Source organism: Molossus molossus, unplaced genomic scaffold (assembly GCF_014108415.1).
Source record: "Molossus molossus isolate mMolMol1 unplaced genomic scaffold, mMolMol1.p scaffold_m16_p_4, whole genome shotgun sequence".
NCBI classification, from domain to species: Eukaryota; Metazoa; Chordata; class Mammalia; order Chiroptera; family Molossidae; genus Molossus; species Molossus molossus.
Window position 1 is genome coordinate 128,029,301 of NW_023425377.1, and position 23,829 is coordinate 128,053,129.

Here is a 23,829-nt window from a genome sequence, read left to right on the forward strand (position 1 = left end):
CAGGCCCAGGCCAGGGCGCAGACCCTGAGTGAGGGCTGCTGTTTGCACCCAGACTCAACCTGGGCGCAGGACCATGTCCCGGGTGGTGCTGTGGGGCCCCGCCGGGTGTGCAGTCAGGGTGTCCTGTGAAACCCCAAACCAGCCCAGTCCCCCACTACAGCAGTTTCACTCCTCCGCGTGATGGGAGGCGGGTGGGTATGACCAGTGCACCTGCCCGTTTCTGGGAGGGAGGTCGCCAGGCAAATGTCGCAACGGGCACAGCAGCACACGCGGGTGTTTGCGATCCCTGCTCCTCGTCCGGGTTCTGCTTGATCCAGAAAGTCAGTCCCGGTGTCTGGGTGCAGCTGGTGCCCCGGCGCCCAGTACTCTGTTCTACGCTGGGGCACCCTCAGGTGTCCTGGGAAACTGGCCGAGGCCGGTCCCACGGAGCAGCTGGTGCCCCGGCGCCCAGTACTCTGTTCTCCGCTGGGGTCGCCCTCAGGTGTCCTGGGAAACTGGCCGAGGCCGGTCCCACGGAGCAGGCTTCTTTGTGTCCGGGGCAGCAGCGGTCGCGGTCTGAGGTCCGAGCAGCCGTGCCCCGCCGCGGGCAGCAGGACGCCGGGCCTCGCTCTCCCTGCGACTGTTTGAATGAAACACTCAGTGACGACAGCAGAGAAACACTTTTCCGGGTTTGCTGAAAGCCAAGATGATGCCATTTCTAATTTAAATAAATAAATACCAGATTGACGGTCTTTGCGGGGTTCCGGCAGGGTGTTGAGACAGGTGGAGACCAGGAGGCGAGAAGACGGCTTGGTGGCCTCTCGGTGACGCAGGGTGTTCAGTGTCGGACTGAAGCTCAAGTCTGAAGGGCACTGAAGTCAACTAGGGACTCACATGGAAACTCAGATTTTAGAACCAAGTCAAAACTGAGAATGATAAAATGCAATTTAGAAATTTAATGGGACTAATTTTAAAGTTTGTAAAACTCTTGAGTGTACTTTTTGTCCTACACCTTGTTCTGGTTTTACAGCTGTTTCTGTAGAAATCATCAAAGAAACTGGATGCGCTGCAATGAAGAGTCCACGGGGCAGCTCCTCCTCGTCTCTGCCCCGGGAGGGGGGGGGGCAGCTGTGGGCACAGTGGGCGCTGGAGGCCGGCCGCAGGGGACGAGCTTTGTGCCTCATCCTCCCTGGTCTGGACCTTACTGACCGTGCCCACCTGCCTCAGGGAGGCGCCAAGGGGTGATCACACCCGCTGTGGTGCTTGGCGCTGCCCCCGAGGTGTCCAACACTCAGACCTGTCACCCACGGCCTTGGCGTGCCCGGGTGGCCCCAGCACGTGCCGTGACTCCACATCCCGGGAGTCCCCACGTTCAGGCCAAGGACGACCTCCCGTGGCATGAAGTGGTGTCAGTTCTGCCTCGTGAGGCCACTGGGTGTCCCTCCGTGGGCCTCTGCAACTCGGTGACAGCAGGGTGGTCCTGGGGGACTGGCCCTGAAGGACCTCTGCCCTGCTTCTCTCCTGCCCCCAGCTCATGGGGGGGGGGGCTCTGTACCAGAACTAGGGGGCTCAGAGGGCGGAGCCTCGTGTCCTTTTGCCAACTGCTGATGCTCAGGGAGCCTCTTGGCCTCATGCAGACTGCACCTGCTCCAGGAGCTGAGCGCTGTTCAGCTGTCCAGTGAGGCTCCCTCCCTCTCCTCCCTCGGGGGCGTGGCTCTCCTCCCTCGGGGGCGTGGCTCCCTCCCTCTCCTCCCTCGGGGGCGTGGCTCCCTCCCTCTCCTCCCTCGGGGGTGTGGTCCCCCCTCTCCTCCCTCGGGGGTGTGGTCCCCCCTCTGGGGTGTCCTGCCCCAGGCCCAGAGCAGTCATGTGCTGCCGCTACCCCTTCCAGCCCTGAAGAAGCTGGCGGCTGTGAGGGTCAGGGAAGTGGTCTTCCTGTGGGGGCCGAGGGTGCTCACCCTGGGCCGGGTCATTGCGCAGGGTGCTGTAGCATGGGCGAGTTCTGTGTGTGTGCCTCTGTGTTTGTTTTCTTTTGTTTTAATCCTCACCTGAGGATATTTTCCCGCTGACTTTTAGATAGGGAGGGAGGGAGAGAGAAACATCCATGTGAAAGAGACACATTGATTGGTTGCCCCCATGACCCCAACCAGGGTGGGGATCAAACCTGCAACCCAGGAACATGCCCTTGACCAGGAATTCAGCCCGAGACCCTTCAGTCCTCAGTCTGACACTCTGCCACCGCTGAGCCTAACTGGCCAGGGCTGCCTCAGTACTGTCAGAATGCCTGGCGAGGGGAACGCCCTTGGGCTGGGTGTGCTGTGCCCCCACCCAGGCCTTTGCACATCCTGGAAGCAGGTGTAATCAGAGCTCGTCAGACAGAGGGTCCGGTGCACTGGGCTCTGAGCTGGAGGACTCCTGGCCCCTCCGGGGACTGGAGGGCCCGAGTGGCTGGGGGAGGGGTGTGGGATGTGGAGGAACGCAGACAGGAAGGGACCGTGGGCCAGGGGTAGGAATCAGTGGGCTACGGGCCCTGGTGGTCTGGAGGAAGCCCTACCTGAGAGACGTCGAGCAGACTGCAGGAAGCGAGCCCCTGGTGGTTGAATGCGGTCTCAGCCTCCTGGTTCTGGAGGTGGCGTGACGGCCAGGGGGTCGGAGAGGCCAGGGACCGCAAGTGGGGACCCAAGTGGCAGGCCCGGGGAGCGAGGCTAACGAAGGGGTCGGAGGGTTGGGTGGGCAGAGGTGTGGAGGAAGGGGATCACTCAGGCCAGTAAACACTCCGTGTGATGGGAGTGGTTTGTACGACAGCAAGAGTCGGGACTTGGAACGATGCCTTTCCTGCTTTCGCTCTGTCTCGGCATCATCGTGTGGAGGGGAGTCAGCTGAGCCCCTGCATGGGGGCGGCGAGTCCCGACAGGACAGGATCTTCTTGGTCACAGTGGAGCCGGAGCCCCTCCCCGGTTCTGGCCTGGGTCATGCTGGCGAGAAAGCAGAGCGATGCCTGGTGGACGAGGCGGCACCGTCCTGAGGCGGGAGGTGCTTTCTTCCCACACGCCTGCGCCCCACATGCTTCCCAGGGCTCTTCACCTGCCCATTGTCACCTCCGGTGTACGGCATGCACACAGCGGTGTCATGTCCTTCCAGAAGCAGACTTTTAATCAGAATAATTCATTTCTTCTCTGATTCCATTTGTGAAAGTGCTTCGAGGAGCCAGTTAGTCGATGCTTGTGACAGAAGCTGCCCCCCCCCGTGTGACGGGACGTGTCCGTGTGGGGAGGCCCCCAAGGTGTGACGAGATGTGTCCGTGTGGGGAGCCCCCCCAGTGTGACGGGACACCACCCTGGTCAGGTGTGTAAGGCTTCACCCTCCCTCTGCCCAGCCAGTGTGTCTCACCAGGCCATCGCCTGAAAAACGTCACGTACCTACTTTCCACATGGAAGCTATCACTTTGCAGTCACTTTTTTTCAAAACTAAAAATAGTATTGGGGTGAAAGAATGGTGGGGAATGGGCTGGGGGGACCCGTGTGGGTGGGGCGCACCCTGTGGAAGGCGGTGTGTGCCGGGTACACGCCTGAGCGTCCTCACAGGCCTGCCCTGCCCTGCGTCCCGGTCGGCGTGGAGGCCATGAGCCGGGTTGTCAGGAGCAGGTGGTCTGGTTTCCCAGGCCCAGGTGTTCTGTTTCCTGGGGAGAGGGAGCCGTGGTGACAGAAAAGGGGGGCTCCGGGCCCCCTGTCCCTTCCAGCTGCCGGGGAGCCGAGTTCCGATTGTGCTGGTGCCTGTGGGTTCGCACAGGTCAGGAACTTGCTCGGTGTCAGGCGCAGACCCACACGGGCAGTGGGCGGGCGTCCCATGGGGAGCGGACAGGTGGCCACGGAGAGGCCACGGCCTCCTCAGGCCAGGAGGAACCCTAGTCTGTCCAGGCACTTGATATGCCTCCTGTGCACGCGGGCACTGCGCCTGGCGGTGGTGGAAGCCGTTGCCATGGAGCTGGCCCAGTTGTGATGCCCTCCAGTGCCAAGGACGCCAGGGAGTGGAGAGCACGTGGGGGGGGGGCAGCCCCACCCGGTGGCGCCCTCCAGGAATCACGCTGCATCTCGGGCGCAGAGGTGCAGCAGCGCAGGGTGTTCGTGCCCTGCTGCAGGGCACAGTCTGCCTCGGGCGTCCACCCTCTGCTCCCCGGGGTTGTCCATGGCCCCAGAAGGGGAGGAATGGGAGCGTGCAGCCAGGCCAGGTTCTAGGCAGGACAGGCGTGTTCGGAAGACGTGTGTCATGCGACTGGTAGGTCCAAGTACTGTGGTCGGGCCGCCGGCACCGCCGCCGCCGTTCTCAGCAGCACAGACGCTCTGCTCGTGTCCACGCTGTTCTCAGCAGCGTCCAGCCGGGCCTCAGTCTGCTGCCCTGGGAGTCGCAGGAACAGCTCCTGTCAGGTCGACACGCCCTGGCCAGTGCGGTCTCGCTCACCTCTCCCTCCAGGACGGGCTGCAGGCTGACCCCCTGTGCACCCTCTTCTCCCTCCACCTTCAGACCTGCGTGCTGGTGTCTGTGGCGTGGACAGGACCTGCTCGGCATCTCTGCTGACAGGCATACCGGTGATGGCCACGCCTCCTCTGGGTGGCTCCACTGCCCTCCAGCTCCAGGCTGCCAGCACCCCCTCCTCTGGGGTCATGGTGCATCCCCGGGGGTCTTCTTGGGGTCTGCCCTCCCCGGGGCCCACGTCTGGTCTCATGGGAACAGCTCCTTGTCTTTCATTGGTGGGAGCACAGCCTTTCTGGGTGCCACCCGCCTGTCCCACATGGACAGAATCCTGGGGCGCCCCTCCCTGCCCCAGTCCCTGCCCTAGAACCTGCAGGCAGGGCTGCGAGCCTAGGAGAGCCCATCGTCACCTGGGACCCCGCAGGTGCGAGCAAGGCTTCCCGCCACCCCCTTGTCATCCCAGGGGGTCTGAACCAGCACCCTGGGCCTGTGTGTCTGCGCTGGTCACGGGCCAGAGCCCTCACCCAGAAGCAGGGCCTGGGAGACTTCTGGGAGCTCCAGACAGAGGCCCGAGGCTCACTGCGTTCTTGCAGTCAGAGAGCGAACACTTACAGGGAGGTGTTTTCTCACGGGAACGCGTGTGCACTGTTGTTGGCAGCCCTGAGCTGTGAGCTCCTCATCTGGACGCCCCTGAACGGGAGCCGCAGGACAGAGGTTCCCCATCCCACGTTTGCCTGATTTTGTGCACGCTGTTTTCGCATCAGAGAGGTGTGTGCTTGCGTGGACGCCTGCCTCGCTGCGCGGGGTGGAGCGCCGCGGCTGGGGTGCGGGGGGCTCACACTGACCTGCTCCTTGTGGCCAGGACGTGGTGGGCGTGTCACCTGGCAGCCCCTCTGCAGCGTCGGGGTCACAGGTCACAGCACTCCTTGGGGGTGTGGACGGGGCAAATCCGGGAACGTAGCTAGAGTCTAAGACTGCTCGCTTCCGTTTCTCTAAAATTTTTACGCCCCAACAGGTACCTCTGTTCTCATCTTCTTTTTAGGCAATTGGAACATTTAACCACAAAGTTGAATAGTTGAGTCTTTGTCACATTTCACTGCATTGATTGTGTCTCTTCCTGACCACGGACATCAGTGGTTTTCCCACCAGTGGCCCGAACAGCCTCGTGTCTGGTTTCATGGAGAATGTTTATTTTCACAGGGCGCTGGAGCACCTGGGGAATGGACACTGTTGGAGGGAATCAACATGCTTTTTAACACATTTCTGGGTGTGTGTTTGTGTTCAAGTTGAACAGATTTCGGGGATGCTGAGGCTGCGGCTGATGGTGAAGCTGAGGTCGGCTCCTTTGCTCTGGACCCTTGGATGAGGGGCCTTGGGGAGGGCGGGTTTGGACCCGGGCTGGCACACACAGCTCCGTCCACTCTGCCTGGACCCGACACCACTTCATCCCTCTGGGACATGCCCCCGCGCGCCCCCAGGCCTGCGTCCTCCACACCGCTGGGCAGTTCCCTCCCTCCGCAGGCGACTCAGAAAGAAGGTCGGGGAGCCAGGGGCCGCTTTCATCCTCAGTGCACAGTGTTAAAGGTGACAACTGGGGAGAAACATTTTTTCCACTGAAAAGAAACCACAAACCTGTTTCCGTACAGACTGGAGGCCGGACTGACATCCCCACACAGATGTCCCCTTCCGAAGGCTTCGCCTTCATCGAGGCGTGTGGACTTGAGCACAGAGATGGAATCCTCCCCCCACGACAGGAAGGCCGTTGTCCTGTGTCCTCCAGTCCGACTGGCCCTCCGGGACCAGCTCCTGTGAGGCTGGAGCAGAGTTCAGGACGGAAGCACATCACTGATGATGAACTGAAACGTTCCTGACTGAAGGTGCCGGTCTGCGCGCCCACACCGCCCGCAGGCCTTGTCGCGACCCTTTCAGCTGCGCCTCTGGCCCGCGGCGCAGCTCCGAGCCAGACCGCTTAGCCAGGCGGCCTGCCCTGGGCCCTAGGAAAGCCCCTCCTCGGACGCAGCGTCTCTAACGGGGACATGCACTCAGTGGGTCCCACGCTCAGCAGAGGCCACTGTGTGCACAGGGCTGCGGCCGGCTCCGGGCAGGGAGGACGCGGCCGGCCTGGGCGCCAGGCCCTGTGGCTGGGTGTCCCGTGGTGTGTGTGCTCGCGCTGGTTCGCAGCACTGGTGGGAGGGCTGTCGGTGTGCACGCGCCTCCCTTGGGAGCACACAGCCCTGTGCGCGGAGCAGGCGGCCCACTCAGGTGGCCATGCCGCACCTCAGCCTCAGGCCCACTCCGTTCTGTCCTGGGGGTGGCGGCCAGCCGGGCTGGGCCCTGCGATGGGGAGGGCTCTGGCTTGGACTTGAGTTTCTTAGAAATGGAACAGGTGTGGTCAAGGTGAGGATCGAGGCAGGTTAGCTGTCCCGCGGCAGCCAGAGCAGCAGGGAGAGGCCCCCAGAGGACGCGGATGGAGGGCAGACCTCAGCCTAGAGCAGGTCAGGGTGGGGCCCCAGGGAGGAGGCAGGGCTGGGGGACGGGGCTGATCTCAGCCCAGTGTAGGGCTGAGGGGTGTGGGGATAGGGCCTGGGCTCCTCCTGTCTGCTATGTGACCCCCAGGGTGGGGATCTGCTGTGGGGTGGCATCGGGGTCTTAGTGTGTGTGTGTGTGTGTGTGTGTGTGTGTGTGTGTACGTGTACGTGTGTGCCTGTGTGTCTGGGGTAGAGGCTGATTGACCAGTCAGGACAGGAGGCCGAACTCCTGCCCCGCCCAGACCACCCTGGCCCTGGCTGTGCTGAGGGGGCTCTGTGTATAGGCCGGGAGCAGGGGGCACACTGTGGCCTGAAGGGCCTCACTGAATTGCAGCAGAGTCGTCGTCCATGCTGGAGACGGGGACGGGGTGTCCTGACTGTGCCATCGTCACTGTGAGACGGGGACAGGTGTCCGGGCTATGCTTTCGTCACTGTGAGACGGGGACGGGGTGTCCGGGCTGTGCCGTCGTCACTATGAGACGGGGACGGGGTGTCCGGGCTGTGCCGTCGTCACTGGGAGACGGGGACGGGGTGTCCGGGCTGTGCCGTCGTCACTGGGAGACGGGGATGGGGTGTCCGGGCTGTGCTGTCGTCATTGTGAGACGGGGACGGGGTGTCCGGGCTGTGCCATCGTCACTGTGAGACGGGGACAGGTGTCCGGGCTGTGCCGTCGTCACTGGGAGACGGGGACAGGTGTCCGGGCTGTGCTGTTGTCATTGTGAGACGGGGAGGCGGTGTCCGGGCTGTGCCGTCATCACTGTGAGATGGGGACGGGGTGTCCGGGCTGTGCCGTCGTCACTGTGAGACGTCCTGACTGCTGGCTGCTCGAGGCCACGTGCCAGGCTGGCATGGAGGAGACGCACTGCGCCACCAGGGTCCTCGCTGGGAAATTCCCACCCAGGTCTCCAGCTGCTCCTCACTGAGCTTGGTGACGGATGCCCTTCTGCTCCAGAGGGACCTGGTTCCATCTGCGGCCGGAGCGCCTCTGCCTAAGGGCAGAAGTTAGATCTGGAACAGGGGCGAGGGACTTACGTTGTTAGATCCAGCTCACATTTTTCACCTCTTTGGAAATAAAATCTTTTAAAACCGAAAAGTACCTTAAAGTAGGGAAGGAGTAAGTACATTTTCTCAACATTCCCAGAAACGATGCTAAAAGTCAGAGTTCTTCCTGCCGGGTGACCCTCCCCTGCTGGCTCCACGTCAAGACTGGGCTGTGCCGCTCCCTTGGACATTGTGGTTCGCACCAGGTTTCAGCCTGGGTGCCACCGGGCTGGCAGAGCACCTGTGACCCTGGGCTGGCAGGTGCCGGCAGGGCTGCCTGTGGGGGCGGCTCAGGGTTAGGAAGACGTGGTCTGTGGTGGCCGCTGTGGTGGTTTCCTGTCCTTGTGCAGTCACCTCCCCTTGCACGTGGGCCGGCCGGTGACCTGCTTCTAACCAGTGGGCTGTGGCTAGTGGGTGGGTGTCACTTCTGTGGTCCGCCCACATAAGGGAGGCGGTGACTTGCCTTTTGACGGCAGACTCTTTCCCTCGGCGACCTTGGTGGAGCGTATGGAGATGCTGGCCGCCTGGGCCCACAGCCAGGAGGCGCTGGGACCTCAGCCCAGCAGCTCTGCTCATCCTTCCTGTGAGGACAGCGGTGACACCGAGCCCTGAGCCCGGCTGACGCCTTCCGTGCAGAGTAGATGTCACAGATCTGACCCCCCCCCCCACGGGAGCTCTCTGGGGCTCTCCAATCGTCAGGGGCATGGGGGGCTGGGGCACAGGGCTGAGGGCCCGCTGTAGACTGTCTTGTGGTCAGGGTGGTATCCCCCACATTCTCTCAGGCTGGTTTAGGACACGGATTCATGAGAGCTGATCGGTAGATGCCACTTATGTTTATGATCTAGGGAAGCAGCGTCTGCACTTCCGCTGACATTTGTGAACGAGGGAGCACTGTCCCATCTCAGAGGCCCCATCAGGGTGGAGCCAGGCCTCTGCCCACATCGGGCTGCAGTTCCGGCCTTCAGGGGCCGCTGGTGGCTCCTGCCTCGGTGCTTGCTCAGAGCTTCGGCCGCTGACTGCTCATAATGCATGTGAGCCTCGCTGAAGCTGAAGAGCATTGGGCTCGTGAAATGCGGGTGCTCCTGCCCCTTCGCAGGATGGCGGACGTAGGGGAGGAGCAGGCCCTCTGGGACTGGGAAGTGCCGGTGTGAGGGAGATGCGGTTTAGGGAGGTGGAGAGGACAGCTGTGAAGAGTGGTTGGCGGGAGGGCACATCTCCTCTGGGCCAGGCTGCTGCAGTGTCCTTGACCCTTCCCGGGGCTCGGCCTCCAGAGCCGCGGTCTGCGTTCCTGTGTGCCCGCTGCTCGTTACATTGTAGCAGCGCGCGGCTGCCGTTCCTGTGTGCCCGCTGCTCGTTACATTGTAGCAGCGCGCGGCTGCCGTTCCTGTGTGCCCGCTGCTCGTTACATTGTAGCAGCGCGCGGCTGCCGTTCCTGTGTGCCCGCTGCTCGTTACATTGTAGCAGCGCGCGGCTGCCGTTCCTGTGTGCCCGCTGCTCGCTGCTCGTTACATTGTAGCAGCGCACGGCTGCCTGTCCTGTGTGCCCGCTGCTCGCTGCTCGTTACATTGTAGCAGCGCACGGCTGCCTGTCCTGTGTGCCCGCTGCTCGCTGCTCGTTACATTGTAGCAGCGCACGGCTGCCGTTCCTGTGTGCCCGCTGCTCGCTGCTCGTTACATTGTAGCAGCGCACGGCTGCCGTTCCTGTGTGCCCGCTGCTCGCTGCTCGTTACATTGTAGCAGCGCACGGCTGCCTGTCCTGTGTGCCCGCTGCTCGCTGCTCGTTACATTGTAGCAGCGCACGGCTGCCGGTCCTGTGTGCCCGCTGCATGGTTCCCACTGCTTCCACACGCAGTCAGCGAGGGGCAAGATTCGATTTCCTGAAACCATGTTGTGTTCACATCCTTGTAGATGATCGGTTTTAAGAAGTCAAAGTTTAACATACATAGGCTTTCTGTCGTCTGGGGGCACTATTTGTGGTCCTTCCATCTTTCTTTGCCAAAGCTGTGATTTGTTTTCTGTTTTTGACAGATCACCAGAAACTGGAAAGGGAAGCTAGGATCTGCCGTCTTCTGAAGCACCCCAACATCGGTGAGGACACGTTTCCGGTGCATAAACCCCTACTCGGCGTTCATGGTGCATGTTCCCACTGCAGTGAGACGTTTAATTGGTGATCCGGTATTTAAACTATCATCCAATAGCTTCCCAGAAATAGCAGTTCTCTATGTATTAACATTTAGAAACAGATATAAGATGATATTAGCTGAGTGTTGCCTTTACATGTCTTTGGGTTTGTTCAGAAGCAGATGAAGCTGGGGAGACAGTTGACGCCACTGCTAGTCATTGACATTACTGTTTACCTGTCGTGTAGGAAGTTTACCTTACGATCTCTGATTCCATTCCAGAAGCTAGTAAAATTATTTTAGAGTATTATCTTTCCTGAGTTTTAAAATATGGTAATGTTCAAAATAAACGACAACTGTGAGAATCACAGAGGAAACATGAGAGAGGACGAGCGCTGTGCTGGACAGGGGACGAGGTCGGAGCACGTGGGCACGTCCTGCCCAGCCCTTCTGATGGGGGTGGGGCCGCCAGCCGGGTGCAGATGGCTCACCGAGAGGCTGGCGGCCCTCCTCCGTGCCAGGCCGCACAGTGTCCTCTTCTGCCTGGGGCCTCCGGATGCCCGTCCCTGGGAGCTCCCAGGGGAACGAGCAGGGCCTGCGGAGCAGACCTGAGGCCACGCCCCGAGAGCTGTCTGAGGGCCTGCGGGGCGTGCGGTGGCTGTGTCCCCGAGGGGCGCTCTGCCCATCACAGGCACAGCCTTTGCCCTTCCCTCCTCCACCCGCTGTGGGCTCCCCTTTCTCACATCCTCGGGCTTTGGATTTCAGAGACTCCATTGGACAGTGTTCCCAGGATCTGCTCCCCTTTTCTTCTGTGCCTCTCAGCACAGAACTGTCCTCTGAGCACTTGCCCCAGAGAGACCCTGACCAGCGGAGAGCGGCCCCGTGAGCCTGTCCACAGGCTGCTCACACCCGCCGTCACGCACACCCCACGGTGGGCTGCGGGAAGCAGCCGGGTGGAGGGCTGGAGGGAACAGCTTGAACCCTTGTGTTTATTTCTTTTTCCTTTTTTATAATAAGTCTCGTGTATGTTAGCTTTCTCATTTTGCTGTGGCCAGTTTCATACCCCTTTCGATAAACCACAAAAATGTAATTTTTTTTCTTTACTGATTTTAGAGAGGAAGGGGGAGAGAGAGATGGAAACATGGACGAGAGAGAACATCGATTGGCTGCCTCCTGCACACCCCCCACTGAGGATTTAGCCTACAACCTGGGCACGTGCCCTGACAGGGAATCGAACCAACAACCCCTTGGTGCAGGGGTCGATGGTCAACCACTGAACCACACTGGCTGGGCCAAAAATGTAATTTTTACTTGTCTCACTCAACATAATGGACTGAGAGTGGCCGCAGCCAGGCCGTGTTCTAGGCTCCTTGCTCTGCTGTGCCTGGCAGTCAGGAGACAGCGTCCCTGCCCTCCCACAGCCGCCTGTCGGTTCTGTGACGGTGCAGGGGCGGCCTCCCTGCAGAGCTGCGTCGGACACTTGGAGGCCAGGAGACTGTGTGGCTGCTGTCAGAGAAGCAGCTGTCCACGAGGCACAGCGGTCAGAGTTCCTGCGTGGGGGGCAGTGCAGCAGAGCCCTGGGCACCGAGCGCCCCTGGAGACCGAGCTCCCTTGGGCACGGAGCTCCCTTGGGCACCGAGCGCCCCTGGGGACCGAGCTCCCTTGGGCACCGAGCGCCCCTGGGCACCGAGCGCCCCTGGGGACCGAGCGCCCCTGGGGACCAAGCTCCCTTGGGGACCGAGCGCCCCTGGAGACCGAGCTCCCTTGGGCACCAGGTGCCCCTGGAGACCGAGCTCCCTTGGGCACCGAGCAGCGCCCCTGGGGACCGAGCGCCCCTGGGGACCGAGCTCCCTTGGGGACCAAGCGCCCCTGGAGACCGAGCTCCCTTGGGCACCAGGTGCCCCTGGAGACTGAGCTCCCTTGGGCACCGAGCGTCCCTGGGGACCGAGCGCCCCTGGGCACCGAGCGCCCCTGGAGACTGAGCTCCTTTGGGCACCAGGTGCCCCTGGAGACCGAGCTCCCTTGGGCACCGAGCGCCAGGGAGCAGAAAGAGGCCTCAGTGGTGGAGAAAGACTAGGCGGAGATCTCAGGTGTGGGGTGGGGGCTTTGCTAAACTGACCAGAAAAGATTCTTGGAGGCTGACCAAGGACAGAGACACCCAGGGGGGTGAGGAACTTGGTCAGACATCAGGGAGAACCCCCAGCAGGAGTCTCCCTCAGGCTGCTGAGGCAGGTGGAGGACAGGTCCTAGGGGACAGGCCCAGGTGAGGGCTGGGCCTGTGTGCAGGGCGGTGGGCCTGTCACAGGTTGGAGAGGCGAGTCCATGGAGCTGCGTCCCAGCTGTGTCTGAGCTGGCGTCAGGTGACTGGAAGATCAGCCATGGAAAAGCCTGCGGAGAGAGGGCTGTGGACAGGGCCTCCCCCTAGGGCAGGGCTGGGCAGTGTGGCCGTCCCTGGGTGAGAGGGAGGGGAGCCGAGAGGCCTGTTCGGGTGGAGGGCTGCGGGGGCAGCGGCGTCTGCGCTGCGTCCTAGGCGCAGTGGGAAGCTGGGCAAGTCTGAGCACAGGCGTGTGTCGCCGTCCGACCCGCTGGCTGCCGTGTTGAAATGCCCATAGTCATGCGCGCCGCCCACCCATCACATCCGGTATGTGCCACCCCAGTCCCTGGCCGCCTCGTCTTGGGAAGAACGTCAGTGGCCGCAGCCTGGCTCTGTCTTCACGTGGCCTCCCCGAGGCTCCGTCTCTGCTCAGCCTTTGGAGCCGCAGCCGGATGGTCTGCATGAGCCCAGCTGGAGACTGCAGCCCGGCCCAGCGCCAGGGTGCGGAGCAGTTTGCAGAGGACCCTGCCTCACTCGGGCTCGTCCTGTGAGCTCGCCTTTTCCTCCGTGTCTCATTTCCCAGAGCGCTCGTCTCCTCGTGAGAGCCGGTGCCCAGGCAGCTGTGTCGCACCCACAGTCAGGGGAGCCTTCACGGTGGGAACTCACGCGGGCGAGGCAGCAGCACAGTGTCCTCAAAGTCCCCCTGGGTCTCCCTCGACTCTGTGCTCGGCCTCTGCTGACATCAGTCCCGAGGGCTTACTGTGCTGCAGCCCGGACATCTTGCAGCAGCTGGGAGCCAGGGGGACGCCCGGGCAGCACCAGCGCGAGGGGAGTGGACCGGGAGGGGCGGAGGGAGCAGCTTGCCCACTCGAGGACCAGGAGCGGACACGCTGTGGCCCGGCCCGGCAGGGACGTCAGGGCATAGGTGCTGCCCGGAGGACGGCCGCGTGGAGGCCGAGCTCGCCTTGCGGTGGCCGTGGACGCTCACTCGCCGCACGGACGGGGAGGCCGCATGTGTCCGGATGTCTGAGCGAACATCTGGGAAATCCACGTGTGCCCCGTCCGTGAGCCTTCCTGAGGGACCCGCGCAGCACGGCGCCCCTGCCGGGGTCACACCCTAAGATCGTCACGGCTGCCTCCTTCCTGTCAGCTTGCCCGCCGCCACCCCAAGCACAGGCCGCCGCGTGCATGGCGTTGGGCAGCGCAGAGTTTAGGGAGAGGATGGCCCAGGGCCGCAGCGGACCTCACCACCCTCTCTGACCAGGGCTGGCTGAGCCCCGAGCACCCCTGCCTGGCGCCCCGCTTGGCCTCTGTGCTGCAGACCAGGTGCCGCTCCTCTGAGAGCTGTCGGGCTCGGGCGTCGCGGGGGACGGCAGTGTGAGCGGCCCACGCTGCCCGCCTCCTGGGTGCTGCCTGATGCGGCGTGGTCCGGCACCTTCCCGAGCGCAGACGCGCAGCCTCCGGAGGCCGTTGCGGAAACACGTTTGCTGTGTGACATGCACGGACGCTGCCGCGGGTGCAGATGGTGCTCCCACAGGCGGCAGCAGCACCGGCCTCACAGGTCGTCCGCGCTCGGTCACTCCTGCTCTAGCGACGGCAAAGCCGAATCACCCGAGTCTGCGTGGCTGCCTGCGTCACAGCCGGGTCTGGGTGACGGGCGCCCTGCTCGGGAGCCTCGCCGGCCACAGCACCCTTTCGAGGGGACTTCGACGTCCTTTTGGTTCACTCGAGTGTCCCATCCTGCCCGATACACGTTACATTAAAGCTTCGGATACCAGCACAGAAAACCAGAGCCGAGTCCGTCCTGGGGTGCGTCAGGAGTACCTGGGACCCCGCCTGTGCCCGTCGAGGGACTGCCGTGCCTCAGAGGCTGCTCTGCTGGACAGCCTCATAGGCAGGAGACGGAAGGAGAGCTGACAGACAGGTGGACGGACACAGAGAGCCTGTGAGTGAGGGCTGCCGCCCTCGTGAACCCGCGGGCCGTGGGGAAGCATTGTGCCACACCCGGACTCGGGCGGGACGCAGCTGCCCCGTCCCCACCGTGCATGCCGCCCCTCGCCTCGGACACTGTTGCCCCAGGTCCTAACCTCGGTCTCCGTAGTTTTCGCAGAAGTCCTTGGGCCAGATATCATCTGATTTTACAAGACAAAAACGAACGTTTTTGTTTGTTGAGTCTTTTTTTAAGAAAATTTTACCTTTTTGCTCTGCTCCGAGGGCAGTTTCCACCCACGCTCCTGGACTTTGTAAGGAACCAGCACGCGGTGTGTCCCAGCGAAGGTGGGCCGTGGCTGTCCCCATCGTCAGGTGCCCAGCGGCCGGCGGGCCTCGTCCCGCGGGGAGCCTGTGACCCGGGCGGCCGCACAGTCAGTGTGGAGCCAGGTCAGGGGGGCCAGCGACCGGCGGGCCTCGTCCCGCGGGGAGCCTGTGACCCGGGCGGCCGCACAGTCAGTGTGGAGCCAGGTCAGGGGGGCCAGCGACCGACGGGCCTCGTCCCGCGGGGAGCCTGTGACCCGGGCGGCAGCACAGTCAGTGTGGAGCCAGGTCGGGGGGGGCCAGCGACCGACGGGCCTCGTCCCGCGGGGAGCCTGTGACCCCCGGGCGGCCGCACAGTCAGTGTGGAGCCAGGTCGGGGGGGGGCCAGCGACCGACGGGCCTCGTCCCGCGGGGAGCCTGTGACCCCGGGCGGCCGCACAGTCAGTGTGGAGCCAGGTCGGGGGGGGCCAGCGACCGACGGGCCTCGTCCCGCGGGGAGCCTGTGACCCCGGGCGGCAGCACAGTCAGTGTGGAGCCAGGTCGGGGGGGCCAGTGAGGCTTCATGAGGGGTCAGGTCAGGTCCCCAGTGTGAGGACCCCAGCGCATCCCGAGAGGTACTCGGTTTTCTCCTTTGCCTCCCCGGCGTCAGCGGCTGTGCCTGGCCCGCACGGTGTCGCCCCCTCCAGTCCTCCCAACAGACAAGGTGGTTTAACACTTTTCAGTCGTAAAAAGCTGAGTGTTCTTGTGTTCTGTTCGCCTTCTATTTGATTACTTCTCACCTCTTTATCTTCTTAGGCAGTACTTCTTAGAGTGTCCCAATATCTGCGGAGCTAATGACCCTTGTTTAACAAACCTGAGAAACAGCATGGTTTCCCCCCACAAATAGGTATTTTCAAAAAGTCTCATTATCTACTCTGTTTTTTTCTTCTTCCACTCAATTAACATAGTGCCAGCGATGCAGTCTTTTTAATTTTCAGTTGAAAGTTAAATTCATCATTTTTTAAGTAAACAACTTATGTAGCAAACAGTTAAAATGTGGATATCAAAATTGTAGATTCAAGATAATTTTTTTTGGTTAATGCTCATCCAAGGATATTTTTTTTTATTGCTTTTTAGACAGAGTGGAAGGGAGAGGGACAGGGAGAGAGAGAAACATTGATGTGAGAGAGACACATCGACTGGTTGCCTCCTGCACAACCCGACTAGGCTGGGGATCGAACCTGCAACCCAGGTACATTCCCTTGACCGGGAATCGAACCTGAGACCCTTCAGTCCTATGCCAACGCTCTGACCACTGAACCAGTCTGGGCTCAAGATACTATCTTAAGTTCTCTTTCATTTGGTGAATTTGTATCTGAGTCCGTCTGTTACTGGTCCGTTTGTAAACAAACTATTTTTTCATATCAATTAAACAACCAGCTCCAGAGATGGGCAGGAAGTCACTAGACTTCATGTGAAACTGCAGAGAAAAACGGTCTTTCTGTTACCAGCGAAGGGCAGTGTGTGGTCAGACGCATGGGCAGCACATGTTGGTCTCCCGACACGCGCCGTGTCCCCTGGACTCCTGACTCCCTGCCGGCCTGTGTTTGCATCTGGCCCGTCTGGCCCGTCAGGTCAAGTCCCCAGCACAGTGCTGGGAGCTCACAGCAGTCTCTGGGGCTTGGAACGATGCCCTGAACTGAACCTTCAAAGAAAACTGTCCCAAACACTACCAGCACCTTCTCGTTTCTTGTTTGTTTTCTTGGGCTGGACCCGCACTGACCCCACCGCTCGGGAGCGTGTACCTGGCGGGAGCCCTGAAAGGCGCTGGGCGTCTCGGTCACTTCAGGACCCTTGGCCTCTCCCCCGAGAACGGTGAGGAGGAGGCAGCGTCGGCTCAGTAAGCTGCCCGACAGGCTGGAAGACGGGGCAGGCTGCCATTCCGCGCGCTCGGTCACTGGGATCGACAGCGTCCTCGCCCTGGGGACGCTCTCTCCCCGCTGTGGGCTCTGCGTTCTCAGCGCACACCAGGGCCGTCCTTGTCCCCCGGCCCCTGGGTCCAGAGAGGTCACAGCCGTGTTGGAGAGTGCTCACCGCTCTCTGGGCCACAGTCTGCTCCCAAACTCAGCACAGCCCTGGGCGAGCAGCCTGCGTGGGCCAGCAGCCTGCGTGGGCCAGCACCCTGCGTGGGTGAGCAGCCTGCGTGGGCCAGCAGCCTGCGTGGGCCAGCCCGTAGCTCCTCAGTCGGGAGGATCTAGCACTTACGGAGGTTGGATAGAGAACGGTGCACAGAGATCCTGTCTAGAGATGTTGCATGTTTCACTGCTCACCTCCAGGAAGTCTCAGTATGCGTTACCGAAACACAGTGAACCCAGGTATTGTAGAGCTAATTATATTTTAGTGGCAATAATTTTCAGCATCTTGGTAAAAAAATATTGTACGTGGTTTTATTTAACCCTGAATTAATTATTCACTTGCTGTGCAAACAATCTTGTGCTCGCTCTACTGATCAGGAAAATGAATGAAACGTGTCACAGAGCATTGAGGACTCAGCCACAGACCAGGGACAGCAGCTGTCCCTGAGCCATCGGTGGGGCCAGGCCAGGGGCAGTGGGTTCCGGGACCAGACAGGCCGTGTCACAGGGCTGCGCGTGGAGCCCGGTGCCTGAGGTGTGGTGCACGGTCCCGAGCACACTGTCTGCAGCGGAAGGCGGCCGCGGTTTGCTGTGGGCGAGCAGCTGCCGCACTGGGAGGCCGTTGTGCGTCCGTCACTCACACGCGTGGAGGTGGGAACTTCTCTTTAGAAATGTTCCACAGGTGAAGAGTCTGGTCTTTGAAGTTGTTTTTGTTTTTTAAATTTTGTTTATGCTTCTTGTTGAAAGTGTCACAGGTGCTCTTTGCGTTGGATTTGTGCTGACTCTGCCGGACAGAGACCAGCCCAGCTCTGGCCGGCCATGGTGCTGGGCCAGCAGGCTGCTCGGTGCGGCCGTTCCGCTGGTTTCCGGGGCAAAGGGTGACCAGGGGCTGTGTCGTAGGAAACGGAGTGAACACTTCTTTCCTCTCGGTGCTGCAGTTGTAAGTCATGTGTCCTGTGAGTACCAGAGAAGCTACTTGTTCGGGAGTTTTCCCAGTTCATTGTCCCAAGGTCACTCCGTGTGGGTGGGGAGGCCTCCCGTCGCCCGGAGTGGGACGACCCCTCTTGTGCAGCAGGGAAGGTCTGTGTATCTGTCTTCAAGCGGCAACAATGGCGTCCTTAGGTGACCTTTATTCTAGATGCTCTTCAGGACAGATGTGTGAATGACACAGCTGACGTGTCCTTCCAGGTAGGGGACAGGACGTTCTGGGGCCGACTCGGGGCTCCCAGAGAAGCAGCAGCGGGGCTTCAGCAGACCTGGTCTTCGTCGCGAGTGGCAGTGGCTCCGGGGCGCTGGTTTCGGGGGGGGCTCGTGCCCCTGTGCTCGTAGCGCGAGGAAAAGCCTGTGGTCTTGCATAGGCTTCATCGCCTGGGAGCTACGAGGAAGCCACCAGATTGAAGAGCCTCCTCTTCCTCTGACGCGCCCGCGCCCAGTTTCTCACGGAAAAGCTGGAATCGAAGTGTGTCCACAAGACACTGCCCAGGAGAACCCTGATCGAGCGCGACTCTCAGAGGTCAGCTCACGCGCGACCTTTTCTTTTATGAGAGTGTGCCCTTCAAATCAGATGAACCCCTGCTCACTCTCCAAGAACATGTTCACGATGCAGATGAGGAGGCGGCGAGCCACTTCCTCCAGAAAGCCAGAGACTCGCTGACTGAACCTGCCGGGGCAGGTTCTGCCCCCTCCTCTCCTCCAGGGCCACACCCAGGCTGCCGCCGAGTAGGACAGGTGCACGGGGCCACCCACCCAGAGGGCTCGCCGCTCCAGGTGCCAGGGCCCGGCCGGGAGGAAGGACTGACAGCCGCCTGGACGCCTCCGGTGGGGGCTAGTCCCTGTGCCCCGCAAGTGAAGGGCTGGCCGACATCGACTCTCCCAGAGCCCCTGTGAGCAAGAGCTTCTGAAACACCCCATTAACAAAAAGGAAGCAACTAGTGTGAGTGTCAGCCACAAATAAGATGGTCACAGATTAGAATTCTGGTCTCTAAGTCACTTAAAAAGGGTATGCACATAATAAAGCTTTTAAATGTAAAACTAAGTGAAAACTGTAAGTCAGTACTGAAGTGAAATGAGAAAAATACCTCCCAGAACCGGACGGATTCCGGGCGCGACAGCTGCATCTTCTCGGGGAAGCGTAGCCGGTGGTTCCCACCCTTGGATCTCAGGCCTCGTCGGGGTCACACTCACAGGCTGTCGCGCTCCCGCCATGAAATGACGCTGGACACCAAGGTTTTATGGAGTTTGGAGTCTTTCAGAGACCAGCAGAGTTTATTGCCTTCAGATCATAGATTTGTAGCAAAACAGAAGAAAACTTACTTGGAAGAACAGTAAAATGGCCTCGTAAATGTGACTCTTGTGAGGGAGTTGAGGCCTTTCGGTTCCTAGGGAAGGATCGGCACCCTCCCCCACGTCTGCCTCTTACTGCACCCCGCTCCTGGGGAGACGGGACCCACACCCCCGTGGCCTGTGCCTTCCCATCGAATCTGTGGGGAGATGAGCGGCGTCAGGGTGCAGGTGTGTTTGCAGCGAGGGGAGAGACGCTCGACCGTCTGGGAATGTCTGCGTGACCGGCTGCACCGAGGTGCTGACGCTGTGGCCCGCCCTTGGCACTCAGAACCAGTCCCACAGGCCAGGGAGGCTGGGCTGATGGAAGACGGCGGCTCCCGCAGGCCGGGGAGGCTGCGCTGATGGAAGACGGCGGCTCCCGCAGGCCGGGGAGGCTGGGCTGATGGAAGACGGCGGCTCCCGCAGGCCGGGAAGGCTGCGCTGATGGAAGACGGCGGCTCCCCCAGGCCGGGGAGGCTGGGCTGATGGAAGACAGCAGCTCGTGCTGGGAGTGGTTCCCACAGGCCCTCCTGCTCCTCTGGCTCGGCCGTCGCTGGGAGGCGAGAGCCGGGAGGCGTCTCCGACAAAGGGGGGAGTAGGTGGACAGTCCTGAGGCCTCCCCTACCTGCAGTTCCTGAGAGCGAACGAGCCGTGTCCGTGCCCTGGTTGCCCTCACTTCCTGGGCCACTCAGGCCACCGTGGTCTGACCACAGCTGGGCTCACACTGCCCCGAGGGCCTCCCTGCTCTGAGCTCCTCCTCTGCCGTCGCCTGGCTCTGCTCCAGGCCTGGCCACCGAGTGCCCTGCCCCCAGCCCCCCCACAGGCACGGTCCTCCGGGTTGGTCCTCTGTGCGCTCACCCGGGCGCTTCCTGTGTCGTCCTGTCCACAGCACGAGAGCAGGGCCGGCCTGTCCGCTGTCTGTCCCTGTGCCAGGGCCCAGCTGCACACGGGCCCGTGTGCTGTCAGTGTAGATGCTCTGAAGGGGGCAGCCCTTCCGCGAACGTGACTGGAGGGAAAAGATGCACTGAACACGCGGCCCGGCTGCACTCAGGCTCAGGACCCGTCCCCACTCGGCTTCCTCCTGGCTGAGTGAGTGGGGCCAGGCGGGCCCCCAGCTGGACAGACAGACCCGGCACGTGGCTGCCCGGGCTGGCCGTCAGCCTCCCTGTGAGTCAGCGCCCTCTCCTGCCTGCACCTGGGAGCTGCCCTCACCGCCCCGCCTGCTGGCTGGGCGCTGACCCTGGCCACCGGGACTGTGGCGTGGGCCCGGGTGTGGAGAACCCGCCGCATCTGCCCACTGCGGACCCGTGACGCTGCAGGCCGCACACCCGCCTTCGGGGACACAGTCACACAGCGGGAAGCCGGGCCCCCCCGCACTGCTGTGGTGGGTGGGCCCCAGACATCCACTGCGCAGCCCTGCATCTGACTCTTCACCCTCAGAGCAAAGCCTGCTTCTCAGGTGGAGCCACCAGACTGCCAGGCAATGGGGTTGGTCCCGGGGGCCTGGGCGCCCCGCTGTGGGCAGCATTGGCTCACTCGCCCCGCAAAGCCCGGCACCCGCCCGCTCTGCCTCGGCCTCGCGACGGGCAGCCCTGCGCGGCCCACACTCGGAATCCGAGTCTCACTCAGTCTTCACGTCACAAAGTGTCTTCTTTTGCTTCGTTTCCCAACCACTGTAAAATGTGAAAACTGTCCTGAGCTCGCAGGGCAAACCAGACAGGTGCGCCCTGGGCTAGCGCTGTGGCCGCAGCCCGCACGCCCGGCCGAGAGGTGGGACACCTGCTGCCCGTCTCCTGGCCACGTGCACCAAGGCTCAGCGCGGAGGAACACGTGTGTCGGGACCGTGGTAACCGGCTGGCTTTCTGCCCCTGAATGCCCGACTCTGCGGACAGGCCTCTTCAGGCCCGGCTTCTGGTTCAGCTCCATCCCCACTCAAGGTCTGAGAAGAGATGAAGAGACCCAGCCCTCTCGCTACCTTAGTCACACCTGCGCCCCCTGCCTAGACGCCCTGCCCGTGAGGAGGTTCTAGGTGGGTCCTGGGGGACGGCTGCCCCCTGGGCCGTCTGTGCACCTCAGGTCTGGGCTTGGACCGGAGCCGTCCCCGCCCACAGCTCTCCTCTGCTACTTGTGCTTGAAAACCAGCGACCTGCTCGCTGTCCTCTGAGCCCACGCCTGCTGCTGGACAACAGCCTGAGCGGTGGCCACGCAGGGGAGCCCCCGGCCAGAGCACTGCTGCCCGCTAAGCCGGGGGCCTGACAGCTGTGAGCCCTTCCTGCAATTTCTCTCCAGAGGGCTGTCACCCTGCCCCGTGGGGAGAAGGCGGGCCTGCGGGCTGGTGGACAACACTGACCACGCCAAGCCGGAGTCTCCCGGGCTCCTCAGGGCACTTGGCATCCATGTGGGGGTGCATTTGAGCCGGGCCTGTCCAGCTCCCCCCGGCACATCTGCAGGCGAGGACAGGCGTGCAGGGAACCCAGGTTCTGGGCGTGGCCCCGCACCTTGTAGTCTGGGATCCCCCTGCCGTCCCCCCACCGTCCAGAGAAAAGGGACTGGGCCTGGGGGGCCCTGCGGAAGAGTCCAGTGCTCACAGCCAGCCGTCCTGACGCTGCGGGGTCCCCGTGTGCTGGGCGTGTTCACAACTAAGTCCAGCCGCCGGGTGAGGCTGACTCGGGTCCGAGGACCATCTACGGCAGGCCTTGTCTCCTGGGTGCTGGTAGAAAGTTTTGGGCCGAGGCCTCTTAGCCGACGCTGGCAGGTCCCGCCTCCCCCTTCCTGTGTTTCCCTCGCGAGGCCAGAGCATGAGCTCCCTGAGGCGGCAACACCGGCGTGTCCGTGTGCTCACCCGAGTCTCGTCTCATCTCCTCTCACTTTCCCGAGAGTCACCGTAGGCCCTGGCCTGACGTCACCTTGTGCTGACGTCGACACAGCCGCTGGTGCCCCGCACAGGTGAGGAGCCCAGTCTCGGAGCAGCGTCTGTCCAGTGCCGGTCGACACAGCTGGGACCAGCCCAGCCCTTTGTTTGACTCCAAAGTCCAGCGAGTGCACGCAGCCCTCTGTGCTCACTTCCTGCTCTGTGGGCCGGAGCTCACGCAGCTGCCTCTGTGCACAGGCCCTGCCCCCGCGCGGCCTCGGGGCTCCCCCTGCGAGGACCATGCAAAGGAGCCGTGTCCTTGGGGCCAGCCGGTGTTCAGGGAGGTGGCTCTGCCGTCTGGGTGCTCTGTACAGGGCCCGGGCGGAGCCCCGCGTCTCGAGGGACCACGCTTAGGGGGACAGTGCTGTCCCCAGTCACGGGAGCTGAAATGAGTGGGTTCTGGGGACAGCGCTGGGCAGAGATGTCTCTGCAGTGAGTGAGTCAGCGGCCACAGCCTCGTAGCAGCTGCTGCCACTGTCTCAGTGCTGCCTGCCCGAGCCTCTGCCCTGACCACCCCCGACCTCGCGGCGAAGCGCTGACCCCACACCTGCGGGCTCTGGGGGAGGGCCCGGCTTTGCTGGCACAGCCTGTGCCATGTGGTTCCCGTGCTTCCACCGGCCACCACCGTGCCCAGACCCACCCCCTGCTCTGGCCTCCTCCCGGCCTGGCCCGAGCCAGAGCCGCCTGCCCACGTCGTTCCTGCCACCAGGAAGACTCGCCAGCAGGCCCTCTCACGTCCCACCCTAACGGCTTCAAGCCCCTCTGTGCCCAGGGGCCGGGCCAGGCTCAAGGGCCCTCCTCTGCCCGCTCCCTCGCCCTGCGTCAGGGGCAGGGTGACTGCGCACCCAGAGGGTCTGCACCCTTCCTGGGATCCTGACAGGCAAACCCTCACACGTCAGCGCCCGGACCGCCCCTGCCTCCCGGGTCTGAGTTTGGACCTTGGTGGGAGGGTCCTTCCCACTGTCCCTGCAGCTGTGCCCACAGCCTCGGCCCTCCTGGGCACCTGGGTGTGGTCGGGTTGGCCGACCTACTGCAGGCCGTTTCTGTGGGGGGTGCTGTGCAGGCTGCCAGGCGGCCATCGAGGTCCCCAGACTCCCTCACGCTGAGCCCCTGGGCCGAGGGGACCTCATTCGCTCTGTGTCTGCAGAGACGGGTGTGCAGAAGGTCGAGACGCCGGGCACAGACTGGCACAGTAGTGGTGCCTGTGCCTCCACGACTCCCGGTGAGGCCTCGCGACACTCCTCTGATCCCCGTTGGCCTGGTCGTCAGCCGCTGGAAGGGGAGGTGTCGGCCGGAATGGGACCTTGACGGACGGGAGCCCTGCTGACCCCTCTCCCCAGACAGGCTCTGTGCTCGTCCCGGGGCTTCTCCGAGCTTTTCTGTGGTGCCCAGACCAAAACAAAGGGACGCATTGAGCTGCTTCCGTGAGGACTCTGAAACCAGACACGAGCGAAACCAAGGCGAGGCAGAGGGGGGCGCAGGGCCGCGTGTGCCCGTGGGTGGCGCAGGCTCCTCTGTCCCCTCACCCGCCTTTCCCATGGACGCGCCTCGCGCTGTCGCGAGAAACAAGACAGCCCTGAGGACCTCTCCACTGCGGATGCTCTTTCAGGAGCTGCAGGCTGTGCTGTGCGCCTGAGATTGCACGTAGCCCGCGGACCCCCCTGCTTCCTCCCTCCATCCACGTCCCTGCGCCAGTCGGACGCTCCCCGGCTCGAACCGCCTGCCCTCTGGCGGAGCTGACTGGAGTGGCAGGGAGCAGGGAGCGGAGCCGCGGGGGGCGG

At 62.5% G+C, this 23,829-nt stretch overlaps 1 protein-coding gene across 5 annotated transcripts in view; it reads left to right on the forward strand.

The window, feature by feature from the left end:
• Positions 1–23,829, forward strand: part of CAMK2D (calcium/calmodulin dependent protein kinase II delta) — a 132,606-nt gene that overhangs the window by 46,637 nt on the left and 62,140 nt on the right. For all 5 annotated transcript variants that reach the window (XM_036239605.1, XM_036239606.1, XM_036239607.1 and 2 more), the window contains exon 3: positions 10,043–10,102. In XM_036239605.1, the coding sequence (XP_036095498.1) occupies positions 10,043–10,102 (60 nt within the window). The remainder of the gene's footprint in view (positions 1–10,042; positions 10,103–23,829) is intronic.